The sequence below is a fragment of the Mytilus galloprovincialis genome, chromosome 1 (assembly GCF_965363235.1).
Source record: "Mytilus galloprovincialis chromosome 1, xbMytGall1.hap1.1, whole genome shotgun sequence".
Lineage (NCBI taxonomy): Eukaryota > Metazoa > Mollusca > Bivalvia > Mytilida > Mytilidae > Mytilus > Mytilus galloprovincialis.
The window spans coordinates 85,892,339-85,908,812 of record NC_134838.1 but is presented as its reverse complement, the minus strand read 5'-3'; the positions used below and the strand labels follow the sequence as shown (position 1 = coordinate 85,908,812).

The 16,474-nt window shown below is 29.2% G+C and overlaps 1 protein-coding gene across 5 annotated transcripts in view; it reads left to right on the top strand.

Moving 5' to 3' along the window:
• Window positions 1-14,102, top strand: part of LOC143042652 (serine/threonine-protein kinase Sgk1-like) — a 58,735-nt gene extending 44,633 nt beyond the window's left edge. For all 5 annotated transcript variants that reach the window (XM_076215085.1, XM_076215078.1, XM_076215069.1 and 2 more), the window contains 9 exons: window positions 1,002-1,059; window positions 1,621-1,836; window positions 4,304-4,416; window positions 5,264-5,300; window positions 5,903-5,989; window positions 8,405-8,608; window positions 8,858-8,995; window positions 9,812-9,869; window positions 10,627-14,102. In XM_076215085.1, coding sequence (XP_076071200.1) covers window positions 1,002-1,059; window positions 1,621-1,836; window positions 4,304-4,416; window positions 5,264-5,300; window positions 5,903-5,989; window positions 8,405-8,608; window positions 8,858-8,995; window positions 9,812-9,869; window positions 10,627-10,742 — 1,027 coding nt within the window. In that variant the 3' untranslated portion in view covers window positions 10,743-14,102. The remainder of the gene's footprint in view (window positions 1-1,001; window positions 1,060-1,620; window positions 1,837-4,303; window positions 4,417-5,263; window positions 5,301-5,902; window positions 5,990-8,404; window positions 8,609-8,857; window positions 8,996-9,811; window positions 9,870-10,626) is intronic.
• Window positions 14,103-16,474: the final 2,372 nt, after the last annotated feature.

Here is a 16,474-nt window from a genome sequence, read left to right as displayed (position 1 = left end):
TCTAAAAAAAAGTGTGTGGTTTAACTTTTTGAAATTTTTGTCAAAGGGTCGAAGTAAATATTTTGTTAAAATTCTATGAAAATTAAATGAGCCAAATAAATTTGAGTGAACGTGTTTGGTACCACCTTAACAGGTTTCATTAGTTACAATTTTTACTGTCATATGTAGAATGTCATCTTGATATTTATGTCACTTTAATTTAGAATAGCTAACAGTAAATTTTAATAATCTGTATGTTTAACATGTTGCCTTATTTTACAAGGTCATTACTTAATATATTATATATTTGAAATAATAAATATGGTAGAAATTTAAAAATTATTACCACTCTTGCAGAAATTGATGTTAAAAATTGATATGAAATGATTTATTTGGAAAATTTCATTTCAGTAAGAAAGAACAAATGTTGTGCCCTGTAGATGTTTTTTTCCCCTTAAACTTGTTGAGATGGGTCGTTAAATAATTGAAATGGTTGATAGGTCATATTGGGTGTATATAAATGAGACAGCAACCAACTAGACATTTAGAGGTCAACATATGGCCTTTTAAAATAGACGGGTGCCTACACATTATGTCAAGCTCTATTACTATCCATATTAAGTTATCCAAAACTATCCCTTCTCATATATATTTTTTTAAAGTTAGTGAATATGTTATTTTAACATATCTACTTATGGCAGAAATGTTTAACAGTTTGTAAAAAAATAAATATTGGAATATTCATAAATTTTCAGTTATTTATCAATTTTCCTTTGATTAAAAAAAATTTCATGCCAGCAAATAGTCAAATCTCTTTTTTTCTAAGGTTATAAATTGTGCCGTTTTTGATGTACTGAGATGCTAAAGTACTTCTTTTCTCCTACTTAAGTATGTAAATCATTTCCTTTATCACCAAAAACAGTTTGACGCCACCCCCACCTTCTGTTTGCTTTGAACTGCATTGTTTTATGCATATGTACTTTTTATCTATGTTTTACTATTTACATCCTGTTTTGTTTCAGTGTTAAGCCAAGTGACTTTGAATTTCTGAAGGTTATCGGCAAGGGCAGCTTTGGCAAGGTGAGTTAACTAGTACTGACTTGAGGCTTTCTTTTAACATGTAAAGAAGTTGACTCATAATTGCTTGATTTAAATCTATACACCCATGGGTGCTGGAATTAAACTTTTTATGAAATTGTTAACTTTAAACATTTTACCTATGCATATCTATTTTTACATAATAAAAAGAGTATGATACATAGTTACCTATTTCAATTATGCAAACTTCAAGTTGAGAAGTCAAAGCTATCAGTTATGTTTAACATGAATGAATCAGATCTTATACAAAAGTACACATTTATTATGTAATTTCTACAGGGGTTTGGATGGGGATTGTTACTAAGGGAAGGGGAAAGGGGAAACATTGATTTAGAAAATCGCATTCTCAAGAAATACTTAACTGTAATATAGTTTTTGTGCACATTTAACAACAGTTAGTTTAAGATGTCAACTGACTGTTCATAAATAATACAATTCAAACAGGCATGAAGCTTGCAATACATGAATTTTTACTGAAAAAAAAACTCAATTTGCATTTATTTATATGTTATAAAATTTTACTGTATGTGTTATAATTTTTAGGTGCTTTTAGCCAGACATAAGAATGAGAGTAAAATGTTTGCAATTAAAGTCCTGCAGAAGCAGGCAATAATGAAGAGAAATGAAGTAAAACATATCATGTCTGAGAGAAATGTTTTGCTGAAAAACATCAAACATCCATTTCTGGTGGGACTTCATTACTCCTTTCAGACACAAGATAAACTCTACTTTGTCTTAGATTATGTTAATGGTGGAGAGGTAAGCAGATTATTTGTAGCTAATGTTTATACAAAAAAAAACTCCTCAATTATTCTGGGCTTATGATTTTGCACGGCAGACAACTGTTTCTTCTATAAAAGACTGATCATATATACTACACAAAGTTTCTTCCCTTGTAAATTACCAAATCAGCATAACTGTCATTACCTGCTTTTTCCATTGATTATTTTGATCAGCAAAAGGAAAAGTGGTATTGTCATGCATTCCATACTTTGTTTTCTTTTACTGGTTATACTGGACTAATGTTAGTAGATAGACTATTGCTCTTTTAATTTGAAAACAGATGTTAATGGGGTTGAATAATGCAGGATATCTGTCAAAGATTTCACCATTCTCTATATTCATTTTTATACTAAAGAAACTTAGGACAGAATTGTACAATCCTTACAAGGGAATTCTGATTATTATAAGTATGTAGTATTTGAGAATTCCTAATAAGGCTTGTTATCTAACTACATGGAACTTGTTTCACAGCTGTTAATGGCAATGAATTCATTAAAGTTGATGCACAGTTACATGTTCAAGGTAGGAAGACATGTGTTTTTAGTCTCAGAACATTATTTATTTATGTAACAGAATATGTGACGAAGTCATTAATAGGATAAATATATTTTATTATGTAATAACAAAGTTAAGAAAGATTCTAAAGTTCAAATGTTCGAATGTTCACAAACTGTCTTTAAAGTTGAATTGTTCGAATGTTCAATATCTCACACGGGCACGTGATCGTATAGTTTCAATCCTGATGAAATACGTTTGGATATTAAGCGCATATGTTCCAGCCTACCCAGGAGGTGGGAGACCGTGGCGGAATCTCCGGTACCAATCCCTTGTATTAATCCGTCCCCTTGTCCAAGTCCAAAGCTGGATCTTATATAGTCCAGTGGTCCATAAACATCGGCCCATAGCTGATGGCCGGTTACGTATTAGTCTGGGTGTTGAATAATTCTAGTCTGTGGTTAATTGTCAACCTATACAATTAACCCGCAGGATACATGTTATTTCACAGTATACATGGTCATTTATTGGCTGCAGGTTATATGTTTATAATATTCGTACAGATCGTTATTTAGTGTCCAAAGAGTACATTTCATTGAATGTTCGGTTATGCTGTAATCAATTCCTTTTTAATGAATTTCCTAATTAATACTCCAGTAATAATAATAATAATTAATGATATGAAACACAATTGTGTTACAAATAGATATCTTGTTGACTTGAACTTTGACCTTGGTTATTTTGGTATGAATGCTAGACATTTTTGGACAGATAACCTTATCAAGTTATTTTTAGATTTTAACTTCATAAATTCACCACCTTTTAACATGATACACATGTATACCAAGAGAGAATTTGTCCTACCTGTTTTATAGAATGTTCTGGTAATGAATGATACCCTATAGAATTTGTTGTACCTATTGCAGGGGTCCGGGGTTTGATTATTTTTCGAAATCACTCAAACTGGCCCCTTCTTATGACAGTCAGTGACCCCCCTCTTATGAAAATTGCTGGATCCCCCAATGCAAAGAATATTTTTTAAATATGTTCAGTAAAAACATACATTCTATAACTTGAATGATGTTAACTTACATATATATATATAGTAAATGACCATAAATACAATTGGCTTTGTTATATATAGAACTTCTCAAAGAATCAGTGTTCATAAATATAACAGCATATTTTGACATATAATGTTTAGAGACATAATCTAGTAGTTAATAGTTTATCTTGATTTATAACAAAACTGAACTATCATTGTTATGCTGACCAAACATTTTTTTTTTTTTTTTTTTTGTTATTTCATGTTGAATGATGATGGAACGGTAATACTATTTCATAATACTATTTCATCATTGTTTTTGTTTTGACCATAAAATATTACTTTTTTCTTTAACTCATTACATCATTAATGAATGTGCAAAATACATGACAACTATTTGAATGAAATGTTATTTGTGGTTTGAATCAGTACATTGTTAGGGTTCAATATCCAAATCGATACATCCAACCACAGACACTATATTTTTGTTATGCATTTGAAAAAATAATGTTGAACATGTTTTTATGAGATAAATATAGATTGATTTGTATTTTTAAAAACCAAAATAGCAACATATTACTAAAAGAATATATGAGTTATGTCTAATATGTAAATGTTGTTATGAAATTACTTTAGTTTAGAATATTTTTATTGTGTCTAAGTTGATTAAACCCTACACTGGCATTGTTTTTTTTGTGGTTGTATGCATTCACAATGAGTATTCTTTGTAAATATGTGTAAATAATTGTCACACATAATTTGACCTATCAAACCGCAAGTTTCATACGATTGCTGTTCACCTTTTCGTACTGACACAATATGTAACAATTTAATGTCGATGCATATATAATCTGTAGAAGGTTTGCTTGCTATAATTTCAGTCTTATTTGTCTTTTTTTCCAGTTGTTTTTTCATTTACAACGAGAAAGATATTTTCCAGAACAACGTGCCAAATTTTATGCTGCAGAAATGGCTAGTGCTATTGGTTACCTTCATTCATTAAATATCATATATAGGTAGATATGTTTGTTATAGTCATAGTAGTCTATCTGTTCTCTTCGCTTTATTATTAAAAGAAAGAAATAAAAGTTGACTGTTCCATTTGAATATTTCACTAAGTTTATATAATATATTAAGTTCTTAAAATATTTAAGACCAAAACTGTGTCTGCACCAGCATTGCAAAGAAAAACAATCAATATAAAAAAAAGAGGATTGACATGGGAAACCTGAGAAAAATACTTGAAATCTGTCCTTAATAGAAGATGCACATTTTCATTAAGTATGAAATCACTGTTGAGGAATGTTGAATAAAAACTATTAAAAACCTTGGATCTGACACTGAAAATTACTTTTTATTTTGACACAAGGAAACCTAAGAAAAACAATTCAAATTAGTTCAAAGTAGGAGGTGCATGCACATTATGAATCTGTGTGTAATTACTGTTCTAAGTAATAGCCTGATTGGAGTGGTTACTGCAGTTACCTCTAGTAAAAATCCTGAATACAGACATTTGATTAGGTTCATTTTGAAATACAAGAAGTAAATCTTTACAAGTTAACTTTTACATTATAAAAAATATGTTAATTAAAACTGCAAGGTGTTGAAATGTTAACCCAAAAGATTTTATCAATCAAAATGATAATTTCTGTGAGATGACATGACAACGTGTTATATCGGTAGACCACTATTTTTATGATTGATGTACGTTTCCTTCTGTCAGAGTCATTAATGAACGACATACATGTATTTTGAACATTTTCACAGAACATAAATTTTCAGGGACTTTCCGAAACAGTTGGTAATTATGTTAATTATTTCTTAAAAAATGATTTATCTTTATTTTTTTTAAAATTCTTTCAGAGATCTGAAACCAGAAAATATTTTACTTGATTCAAAAGTGAGTATTTTACTAAAGTAATTCTTGTATTATGTTGTAGATATAACAAAGTTAGAAAAAAAAGAATATTATGCAACCCTGTCTGCAACTGATAATATAAAAATTAAGAGATGTTGTATGATTGTAAATGAGACAACTATCAACCAAAGTTCAAATGAAGTTTATGTAAGCAATTCTAGACAACTGTACAGCCTTCAACAATGAACAAAACCCAATACTGTATAGTGGACTATAAAAGGCCTGAGCATAAAAATATGAAATTATTCTATTGAGAAAGCTAATAGCATAGTTTATAACAAGACAATTGATGAAAAACAAATATGACAGACATGAAACAGCAACAAAACTGTTTTCAAAACAGATGAGAATATAGCATGCTCTTAAATAACAAGAAACCATCTGTGTTTTATAAAGGGCACAATTGATAAGAGTCCCCATGAAGGATAATAGAATATAAGCCATGGGATAGAATGGAATATCTCCCTCTTATTAACCAATCAAAATCTAACAATTTTAAGCAACCTAAAGCTTGTGTTTTTAAACAAAAGCAAAGGCTTGAAGTTTCATTGTTATTATATACTTATATGATGATATACTTTTAGGGTCATGTGACTTTGACAGACTTTGGTTTATGTAAAGAGGGAATAGAAGGCATGGGAACAACTAGCACTTTCTGTGGAACACCAGAGGTAATTATACTTATGGATATATTAGTACTTTTATTATAGAGGGGAGGGATTGCCACTACTGTCAAGCCTCAAATACCCACTGTTTCCTCTTCTGTAAGCATTCAATTTTTCCATAAAATCTAATTGTGATTTTTCGTGTTGTATTGTTGAGCTACCATTTGCCTCAAACTGAAAAATTGTCTATTGTTAAAAATTATTTAACACATTTGGCCATTGAATGTCTTGTAGCATTATCCATTCCCTTCAGTACATGTATCATGTGCATTTTTGTAATTAAAAATGTCTTAATAAATAATAAGAAAGACCAGAAATTGTCAAGAAATATCTCAATAATACATAAAACAAGAATTGCCAAAAAATACTTGACAGTACCACAGACAACAAAAACCACCAATACACAACTCCTCCTATAGGAATAGCCTTTAAAACATACATCAACAACACATGGTCTAGATAGCCTACTTGGTGGAGATCTGTATATGTGAAAAAGAGAACTTTGATAAATTGAGCTTGTAATACTTCTAAAAGTCATTTTCGTTAAGTACAGGGATGACAGTATTTTTGTAGTAGAAATAGGAAACGTACTTATATTGTTAAATGATAATAAAATAAGGAGATGTGACAGTTAATGAGACAACTATCCACCAGAGACCAAAGAATATAGATATTGAAACAGCTGTAGGATTGTATTGTACAGCTTTCAATAAGAATATAGATATTGAAACAGCTGTAGGATTGTATTGTACAGCTTTCAATAAGAATATAGATATTGAAACAGCTGTAGGATTGTATTGTACAGCTTTCAATAAGAATATAGATATTGAAACAGCTGTAGGATTGTATTGTACAGCTTTCAATAAGAATATAGATATTGGAACAGCTGTAGGATTGTATTGTACAGCTTTCAATAAGAATATAGATATTGGAACAGCTGTAGGATTGTATTGTACAGCTTTCAATAAGAATATAGATATTGGAACAGCTGTAGGATTGTATTGTACAGCTTTCAATAAGAATATAGATATTGAAACAGCTGTAGGATTGTATTGTACAGCTTTCAATAAGAATATAGATATTGGAACAGCTGTAGGATTGTATTGTACAGCTTTCAATAAGAATATAGATATTGAAACAGCTGTAGGATTGTATTGTACAGCTTTCAATAAGAATATAGATATTGGAACAGCTGTAGGATTGTATTGTACAGCTTTTAATAAGAATATAGATATTGAAACAGCTGTAGGATTGTATTGTACAGCTTTTAATAAGAATATAGATATTGAAACAGCTGTAGGATTGTATTGTACAGCTTTCAATAAGAATATAGATATTGGAACAGCTGTAGGATTGTATTGTACAGCTTTCAATAAGAATATAGATATTGGAACAGCTGTAGGATTGTATTGTACAGCATTCAATAAGAAAACTAGTTATCTATCTTATATGTTTCTCACTTAAAAAACTTTCATACAAAATCAATTGTTCAATAATTAGTAGTAAAAGCTTCTCAGTAAAAAGTAATGCTGAACATGAACACAACTGTATAAAAGTACATCCACACTAACTGTTACCCCTTAAGTAGATTGATATATTAATATGTTTAAACTACAGTCTGTCAATCATACTGACAATAAACGTCACACTGTTATAATTGATTCAAACATAATAATGAAATTTTTTATGAAAATTAAATTGCAAAGTTCAATGTTATGTGCAGTACTGACTAATAGCTTGGATTTTTTTTTTCTTTGTGGCATTTTAATTACATAACATGAATTAAGTTTTTTCATAACACGTAAAATGTTTATATGTTAATCAAAAGACCATGTTTGTGTTTGCTTGAAATTTCAACCATTTGTTTATTGATAATAAGAATTTTTATTCCTTAAAATAATAAAAAAGACTAAATTAAGTCAATAAATTCAAGATAGATATGTATTCAAAATCAGAATGAAGCATTAAATTTCATCTGAACACTAAAAGTACATATATTTTATGTAAACATTATAATTTATGGTAGTTGTTTGGATCTTTACATACATTGATGATGATCTATTGTCACATCATGAACTACGTCATTAAGAAATATGATAATGAATCACTTATACGTCTAAAAAATAGAACAACAAACTTTTTATTTCATGTGCTTGGCCAGTGTAAAATTGAAATTAAATATGTTAACTTGCAGTGCATAAAAACAATGACACATATATTTATGATATTAGATGTTTATTTTTAAATACAAGATGTTACAGTCCATTCATTATTTATACCATGTGATCTACCATGTGATATAGGTCTAGATGTCTTTTATCACCTGTTACATTCTTAATTTAGACAAAAACTGAATGATGTGGTTCCAGATGATTTGTGATTTTATAGCATGTATTAAAGATATAACTTTTGTTTTTTCAGTATCTTGCCCCAGAAGTGTTAAGAAAACAGCCCTATGACAAAACTGTAGATTGGTGGTGTTTAGGAGCTGTGTTATATGAAATGATGTATGGGTTACCTCCCTTTTACAGTCGTGATACAGCTGAAATGTATGACAATATTCTATATAAACCTCTTCGTCTTAGAACTAATGTTTCATCAGCTGCTAGATCAATACTAGAGGGGGTAAGCATTTACAAAATTATTATTAAAATATATGACTTTCCTTTTTATTTATTTTTAAAATGCATTAAGATAAAGTACAGTGTATTGTGAAATAATTTGTTATAGATATTGTATATTTCATAAAGAAATTAGACTGCTCTTTCATTCTCCCTATTAAAATTAAAAATGTGAAAGAAAATTCTTATACTTTTAATTTAGTTTTTTATTTAATTGTTTGATTAATTATATTTTTGTTTTGTCTTCCAACAGCTGTTGCAAAAAGAAAAAGAACAGAGACTTGGTGCCAAGAAAGACTTCCATGAAATCAAAACTCATTCTTTTTTCTCTGACATAAATTGGGATGATCTTGATAAGAAAAAGATTCACCCACCATATAATCCAAATGTGGTGAGTTATTTTAAAGATCTTATAAGAAATAATAGTGTTACAACCAAAATTGTACAACTGTGAACCATATTTTCCCAACAGTAATTTATGTTTTAATTTGGTAAAGAGTTGTTTTAAACTATATAAAATGAGTTATCTCCCCTCAAGTTTCTTTATTTCTCAAACACCATAAAGTTACAATGGTACAAAGAAGTTCATCAAAAGTTATATAACATAACACAAACACACATGACAAGATGAGATGAAAATATGAAATAAAATAAAATAAACAGTAAAGTAGCTGATATAACCATGATAATAAAGACACAGAATTTTAAATCAATGAAAACATTTAAAGATGTAAACATTCTTAGGAGAAAATAATTAAATGTTGTTCAGTTAAATTAAAAGTCGCCTATAAATGCAATTTCTGCATCAAATTTGCTATAGTCGTATAGATTTGCTTTATTTTGCACTGAACAATTATGTACTACATGTAATAACATTTAACAATGTTAAAAAGTCACATCATATTTCAATCTGCTCTTTCAATTTCATATATTAGGATTTTAACTATTGCCATTTGTAGTTTTAATAATATTGACATTGGTAAACAGTGAAAAAAGTTAAACGTCTGTGCATTTTATTCATCTGACATATAAAATAAAATCTTTATTCATCGGACATATAAAATTAAATCTTTATTCATCTGACATATAAAATTAAATCTTTATTCATATGACATATAAAATTAAATCTTTATTCATCTGACATATAAAATTAAATCATTCTATTTCAACATTTCCAAAGTAATACATATGTATTCCTTATTTTCAGAGTGGACAGTTGGATTTGAAGCATTTTGATCCCGAATTTGTCAGAGAACCTGTGCCTGGTAGGTTATACACTAGAAACAATTTATGTTAAATATTCCATGAAAGTTGTGGTTTATATCCTATTTATATCCTGAATTTGGACACCTCTAAGTAGTAACTTGTTTGCATCTAATGAAAATTCATTGCTTCAAGCTGTTTCATTATGATTATTTATTTCAATACCTGGAATCTTAATAAATACTTGATAAAAGTAAATTGAACTGACCAGTAAAACGTCCAAGCACTAGGAAATTGGTTAATATGAATAAGAAGATGTGGTATGAGTGCCAATGAGACAACCCTCCGTCCAAGGATTGAAAAGTTTCTGCTGTAGAATAATATTGTAAATTCAATGAAGAGTATAAAAGTTTGGATGAATTATGTGTTTTCAATACAGCTTCTAAGAATATTTGTTTTTCTTTGTTACTCATAATTTAATGTAAAAAAAAAGTTTATAAGCAATCAAGTTGATTGAAATATCAATATATTTGATTATCTCCCCTTATTTCACTGAATTCAAGTTAAATATTACTTATGATAACCAAAACTTTAAAGGCTGCATTAGAGTTTATCTAAATTTAACAAAAATCAAATACTAAAAGTGATAATAATCTTGCATAAAAAGAATGCCTACAAACTATACATGTCGTTCATGGAATTCAAGTTTTTGTATTTGTGCTGAATTTGGATTTTTTGTTTATGCATAGATAAAGCTGTCATATAGATTTATTATTATACTTTATGAAACATTTAAAATGCCTTATTATTATTTTTCAGCTTCTGTTGGTAAATCTGCAGGGGGAGGTAAAATGGTAAGTGCTAGTGTGATGGAAGCAGACAATATGTTTCAAGGATTTTCTTATGTACCTCCAGCAGAAGATGCATTTAGCTAGTATTTACCAACCTAACTTTCTTTATAAGCATGGTTGTGATATTAATAAAAATCCTGTCCAACAATTTTCCAATTGTGAATTTTAAGTTGTTAAATATTTATTATTTGTACATTATATTGTTTTTTTGTTGTTATATTGTTAATTGATACAAAAATAGACATTTATTGAGGAACCAGTGAATTTTGTGATATTCCTCTCTTACAAATTTTGAGGAGACTGTGAAATGGAATGTGTTCATTGATTTATTCTTTAAATAGACTATAGACATAAATATACAGTGCAAGGATGGCTCAATATTTCCACCCGTGTAAAGAATGGAACAATACAGGTTTAGAAATAAAAAATGAACAGTGCCCACCAAATGACCATGCATGGACTTTTGTTATAACTTTTGAATAAGGTGCTATATGTTTTTATTGTATATTTTATTGTTCAGACTTATACACCTTAAATATTTTGTGATTTTTTTAAAACTCACTAGTTTACATCATAGACTGTCATTATATACTCAGTGCATTTTATCATTTTGTGTTTTATACTTGAACAATTTTAACATTAATAATTGATAAGTATCAATGTTATAATTGTGGGTCGTTAATACTTTTTAATATTGTATTTAGATATGCGTTTAAGTTGTCATTCAAGTCATAAGTAAGCTGTTGAGAAATCGTCTCTTTAATTTTGTTTGAACAGTATTTCTACAGTTAAAAATATACTGTATTTCTACAGTTAAAAATATACTGTATTTTTACATTTTAAAATATATTGTATTTCTACAGTTGAAAATATGCTGTATTTCCAAATCTAATGTTTACAAACTTCTTGAACCTGTTGAATTTAACAATATATTCATCAAAATTTTATCATATCCTTTATATGTCTTGTTAATGATAAAAAGTTCTGAGTATATGATAGTATATCTTGAATAAGATAGATGTATATGTTGGACCAATAGTGTGAATAATAGTCAGATTTTACCTCAAACAAGACAATTCTCTTAAAAGGGATGATACTATATCCCCATTACATTCCATAGGGCATATTGTTTTAATGTCAAGATATATATATTATAATATTAAAGTTTGTTATAAAATTATTTTTATATATGATTATAAACTTTTAAATAATAATACTATAAATTCTTCATTACTTTGTTTCTTCAAATTAATCATGAAAAGCACTTTTTCCTAAGTTTTTGAAAGAAATGACCAAACAATATATAGACAGTATAAGTATATCAAATATTAATTTAAAAAATTTCCATGTTTTTGTTTTGTTTACAAAAAGGTATTGGTAATGCCAATTATTGTCAAACCAATTCATAACTGAATAATTAAAATTTTGTCTAAAGATTTTGTAGACTTATAATATACCAGTATTGTTATAAATACTGGGTGAAATACTTATTTAACTTGGTACTGGTAAAAGACAATCAAAATACTTTGATCAAAGGACTTTTTGTGCAATTATACAGACTTTATTTTAATACAACAAGTAAAATGCCAAATAAGAAAATTGACTAGTCAGAATTATGCCTTGTATGAGGTGCCTTTTATGTCATAAGCCTTTTTGAAAAATAACTGCCATTGCCACAATTGTTTAAATTTGAATATATTTCACTGAAAGTAGTCAAACTAATTTATTGAGAGTAGCATTTACTTTAAACTTATGTTAAAATAATGGTAGTTATTTTAATAAGAGGTTTAAAATGACATACAAATGTTTTCTTCCTCTGGTATTACCATTGTATGTAAACCGATTTGAGAAAGAAAACATTTCGGTTTAAAGGACTTTCATGTTGTTATGTACAGTTAATATATCCATATGTTTTGGTTACTAAAATACTTAATGTTATTTTTGTAATGATTAAAGATTTTGGTCAGTATTTTTCAGCTAAGATATGACAAAAACTTTCATTGAACTTTCATTGAACTGAGAATGAATTTCAATTAGAATGAAAAACACAGTTCGAAAATACATTTTGTTCCTTTTTTTTTGGTATTATTTTTCAAAACGTGTAACTACTGTATTTTATATCAAATGCTTCAGTAAATTTTAAACCCCCACAAATTATTGTGGGGGTTACCATAATTCTTTTTTTAACATAAAATATTTAAGGGCATACGATACAGTTACAGGGGAGGTAATGACGTTGCTAACGTAAAATGATATTTTCGCGACGTCAAACTGTGACATATCGGGAAAAGATGCATTTTTCGAATGATTTTTAACATTCAAACTGATTTAATTTGAAAACGAGTTCATGGACCCCTATTTTTCAAAACAGCAATTTGTTTCATTTTGCAGGGAGATTATGTGACCAAAATTTTATAAAACTGTAAATAGAGGATTTTTTTTAATTTTGATAAACATGCAGCAAAAAATGACGTATTTTCCTCAATTCATGAACATTTGATAAATATGAGTTATTTTTGAATAAAAAATGCATATTTTTTTATGATACTTATAAAATACAGAAATCACCGATTATTTAACAAAAAACAATTTGTGTTTATCTTTTATAACAAAAAAGTTATGTCTTTCTTTCGAAAAAGAAATTACGGCCACAAATCTGAATTTTGAGCAAATATACAAAATTTCGACCTCATTTTACTCAAAAAGTAGCACATGAAGGTATATTTTTTATTACATATTTGATTTAATCAGGTAAAAAATAGCCTATATGCAAATTTTCACGAACTTGTAAATACAGGATCAAAACTGTATCGTATGCCCTTAATAACCAAAACATTTCTGATGGCATCTTCACTGAAAGTTTTAGTCATTGTAATTTTTTTTGTTGAAATAGTATCTTTACTTTCAAGAGTTAGCTCATTTTGAGCATTATTAATAAAAGTATATGAGATTCATCCTTCCTTTTTATTGTCAACCCTACAACATTTTTGTCAGCAGTGTTGTCATCTGTTGCATCAACATTTAGGTTCATCCTGTGGTTAAATGGTTTTTAACATCAATATTTTTAGCAAATTTCTTTTTATGTAATTTGGAAAAAAGCATTTTTTCATAATGAATAGTATTGACAACAGTATAGATGTAACAAACTGTTATCAAGGAAAGATTAGGTTTTTTAGACACAGACGATAAACATATTTGTATATTCATGATTGCTTTGTAAAGTATTTGGAGAAAAAAAAATCATAAACTTCATTTTGTACAAGTATTCAACCTCATTTTCAGTCATATATGTAGCATTTTTAGAACACAAATTTTGTTTGTACTTAACATTGTTTAGTCATATGCTCAATGTTAAAACTTTTTTTTTAAGTCAAAATGACTTTAAATATGTTGATATCTATGCAACTGGTTGCATACAATGATAAAATAAAATTACAAAACCAAGTCTTTATATGTTTTATTTATTTCAAAACCTCTTTTTTCCATCTAATTTTTTTTTGTGTGGCAATTTTGGTAAATGGAAAAAACGCTTCCTATAGTATAAACCAAAGTGGCAAGAAAAGTTAATTGTTAGCTTAGGGCAACTGATACAAAAGAAGTCCCTCATTGCTTTTTATGCCCCACCTACGATAGTAGAGGGGCATTATGTTTTCTGGTCTGTGTCGCCGTTCGTCCGTCCGTCCGTCTGTGGTTCCGTTCGTCCATCTGTGGTTCCGTTCGTCCGTCCAGGTTAAAGTTTTTGGTCAAGGTAGTTTTTGATGAAACTGAAGTCCAATCAACTTGAAACTTAGCACACTTGTTGCTTATGAGATGATCTTTCTAATTTTTAAGCCAAATTAGACTTTTGACCCCAATTTCACGGTCCACTGAACATGGAAAAGGATAGTGCGAGTGGGGCATCTGTGTACTTTGGACACATTCTTGTTCCTTAAAATTTTGACACAAGTCTTTGATATGCACTATTTCATGTTTCAATATCATTGAACTAGTGGCTCTCAAGAGCCTGTGTTGCTCACCTTGGTCTATGTGCTATAGTGCATATTAAACAAAGGACACTTTACAATATCAAAGATAAGAATAGAATTCATGACACAATTCTCAGTTTTTGTGTTTTTATAGGGTCGATTGACAATTTTGGTCATGTTGACTTATTTGTAGATCTTACTTTACTGAATGTTCTTACTGTTTACAGTTATCTCTATCTATATCTATCCAGTAGTTTTGAGAAGATTTTTGTAAAAAAAAATAAAAATAATTGTAAAAAGCTGACTTTAAAGTGCAATAACTCTTGGAGGGGTCAATTAACAATTTTGGTCATGCTTACTTATTTGTAGAGCCTACTTTACTGAACATTGCTGTAGTTTATCTCTATTTATTATAATAGTCAAGATAATAACCACCAACTGCAAAATTTCTTTAAAATCAAAAATTCAGATTAAGCAACTCTCTTAAGGGTTGTCTGGTGTGTCTGAAAATACATGGGCAGATAGATCTTGACTTGATGAATATTCTTATCCTGTCGTATTTGCTCTTAATGCTTTAGTTTCAGAGATATATGCCAAAAACTGCTTTTTACCCAATGAGCGCCATCTTGATTGATGGGCCGGGTCATTGGATACGTTTTGTAAACTTGATACCCTACCCTAAGGATGATTTAGGCCAAGTATGGTTTCATTTGACCCAGTAGTTTCAGAGGGGAAGATTTTTACAAAAGAATACAAAAATTGACGAAAAAATTGTGAAAAATTTACCTTATAGGGCAATAAATCCTATTTAACTCAAATGATTATTTGGTCATGATTACTTTTTTGTAGAGCTTACTTAGCTGAGCAATTTTGCTATTTACAGTTTACACTTTATCTATTATAATATTCAAGATAATAACCAAACACTTCAAATTTTTTTTTAAAATTATCAATTCAGGGGCAGCAACCCAACAACAGGTTTTCTGATGTGTTGAGAAAGGCTCACTAGGCCATTTGTGCCAGGTGAGATAAAAATGAAAAGAATAAGAGTGTATCCATAGTACATGGATGCCCCAACCGCACTATCATTTTCTATGTTCAGAGGACCTTATAATTGGGGTCAAAACTCTTATTTGACATTAAATTGGAAATATCATATCATAGGGAAAATGTGTACTCAGTTCCAAGTTGATTGGACTTCAACGTCTTCAAAAAATACATTGATTAAAAACTTTAACCTGAAGGGGATAGATAGAAGAAAGGACCAATGGATGGATAAATGGTCAAACGAACATGCGCCGGACTGAAAAACATAATGCCCATAAGTGGGGCATACAACGATACCTTCATGCCTGTTATGCTTTTAAGAAAGTTTTCAAGTTGAAGAAGAAATTATTGTGGAATCATGCATATTTGCATCTTGAAACCGTTCACGTTCATGAATGATTGATTTTTGGTTGGTTGTCGTCCAGTGGCTAATATTTGATGCATGTTCAGGTCGAGCCATAAATTGGACATTTAGCTTATTCATATCTATACTTGTTTTAATCCCCCCATAACCCAAATAGCAAAATTGTATTTGATCTGAAATCCATTACTAGAGCCGTAGTTAGTTTAGTGTGACGTCCATTTTCATTGAATTAGTACACAATCCAGCAGCGTAACATGCATTTTATATCTGGATGGGCAAATGTTTGAAATTTGGGCAGTAAAAGCCTCATTTTGTTTAAACACGTCAATGTCAATAATGAGTGTAGGGTTAATTGAAAATATAACTCACAAAAAGGGGTAGGTGATCACAGCTGGGTGATCATACTCTTGATAAGTCACACACTGGCAAAAGATTCTGTC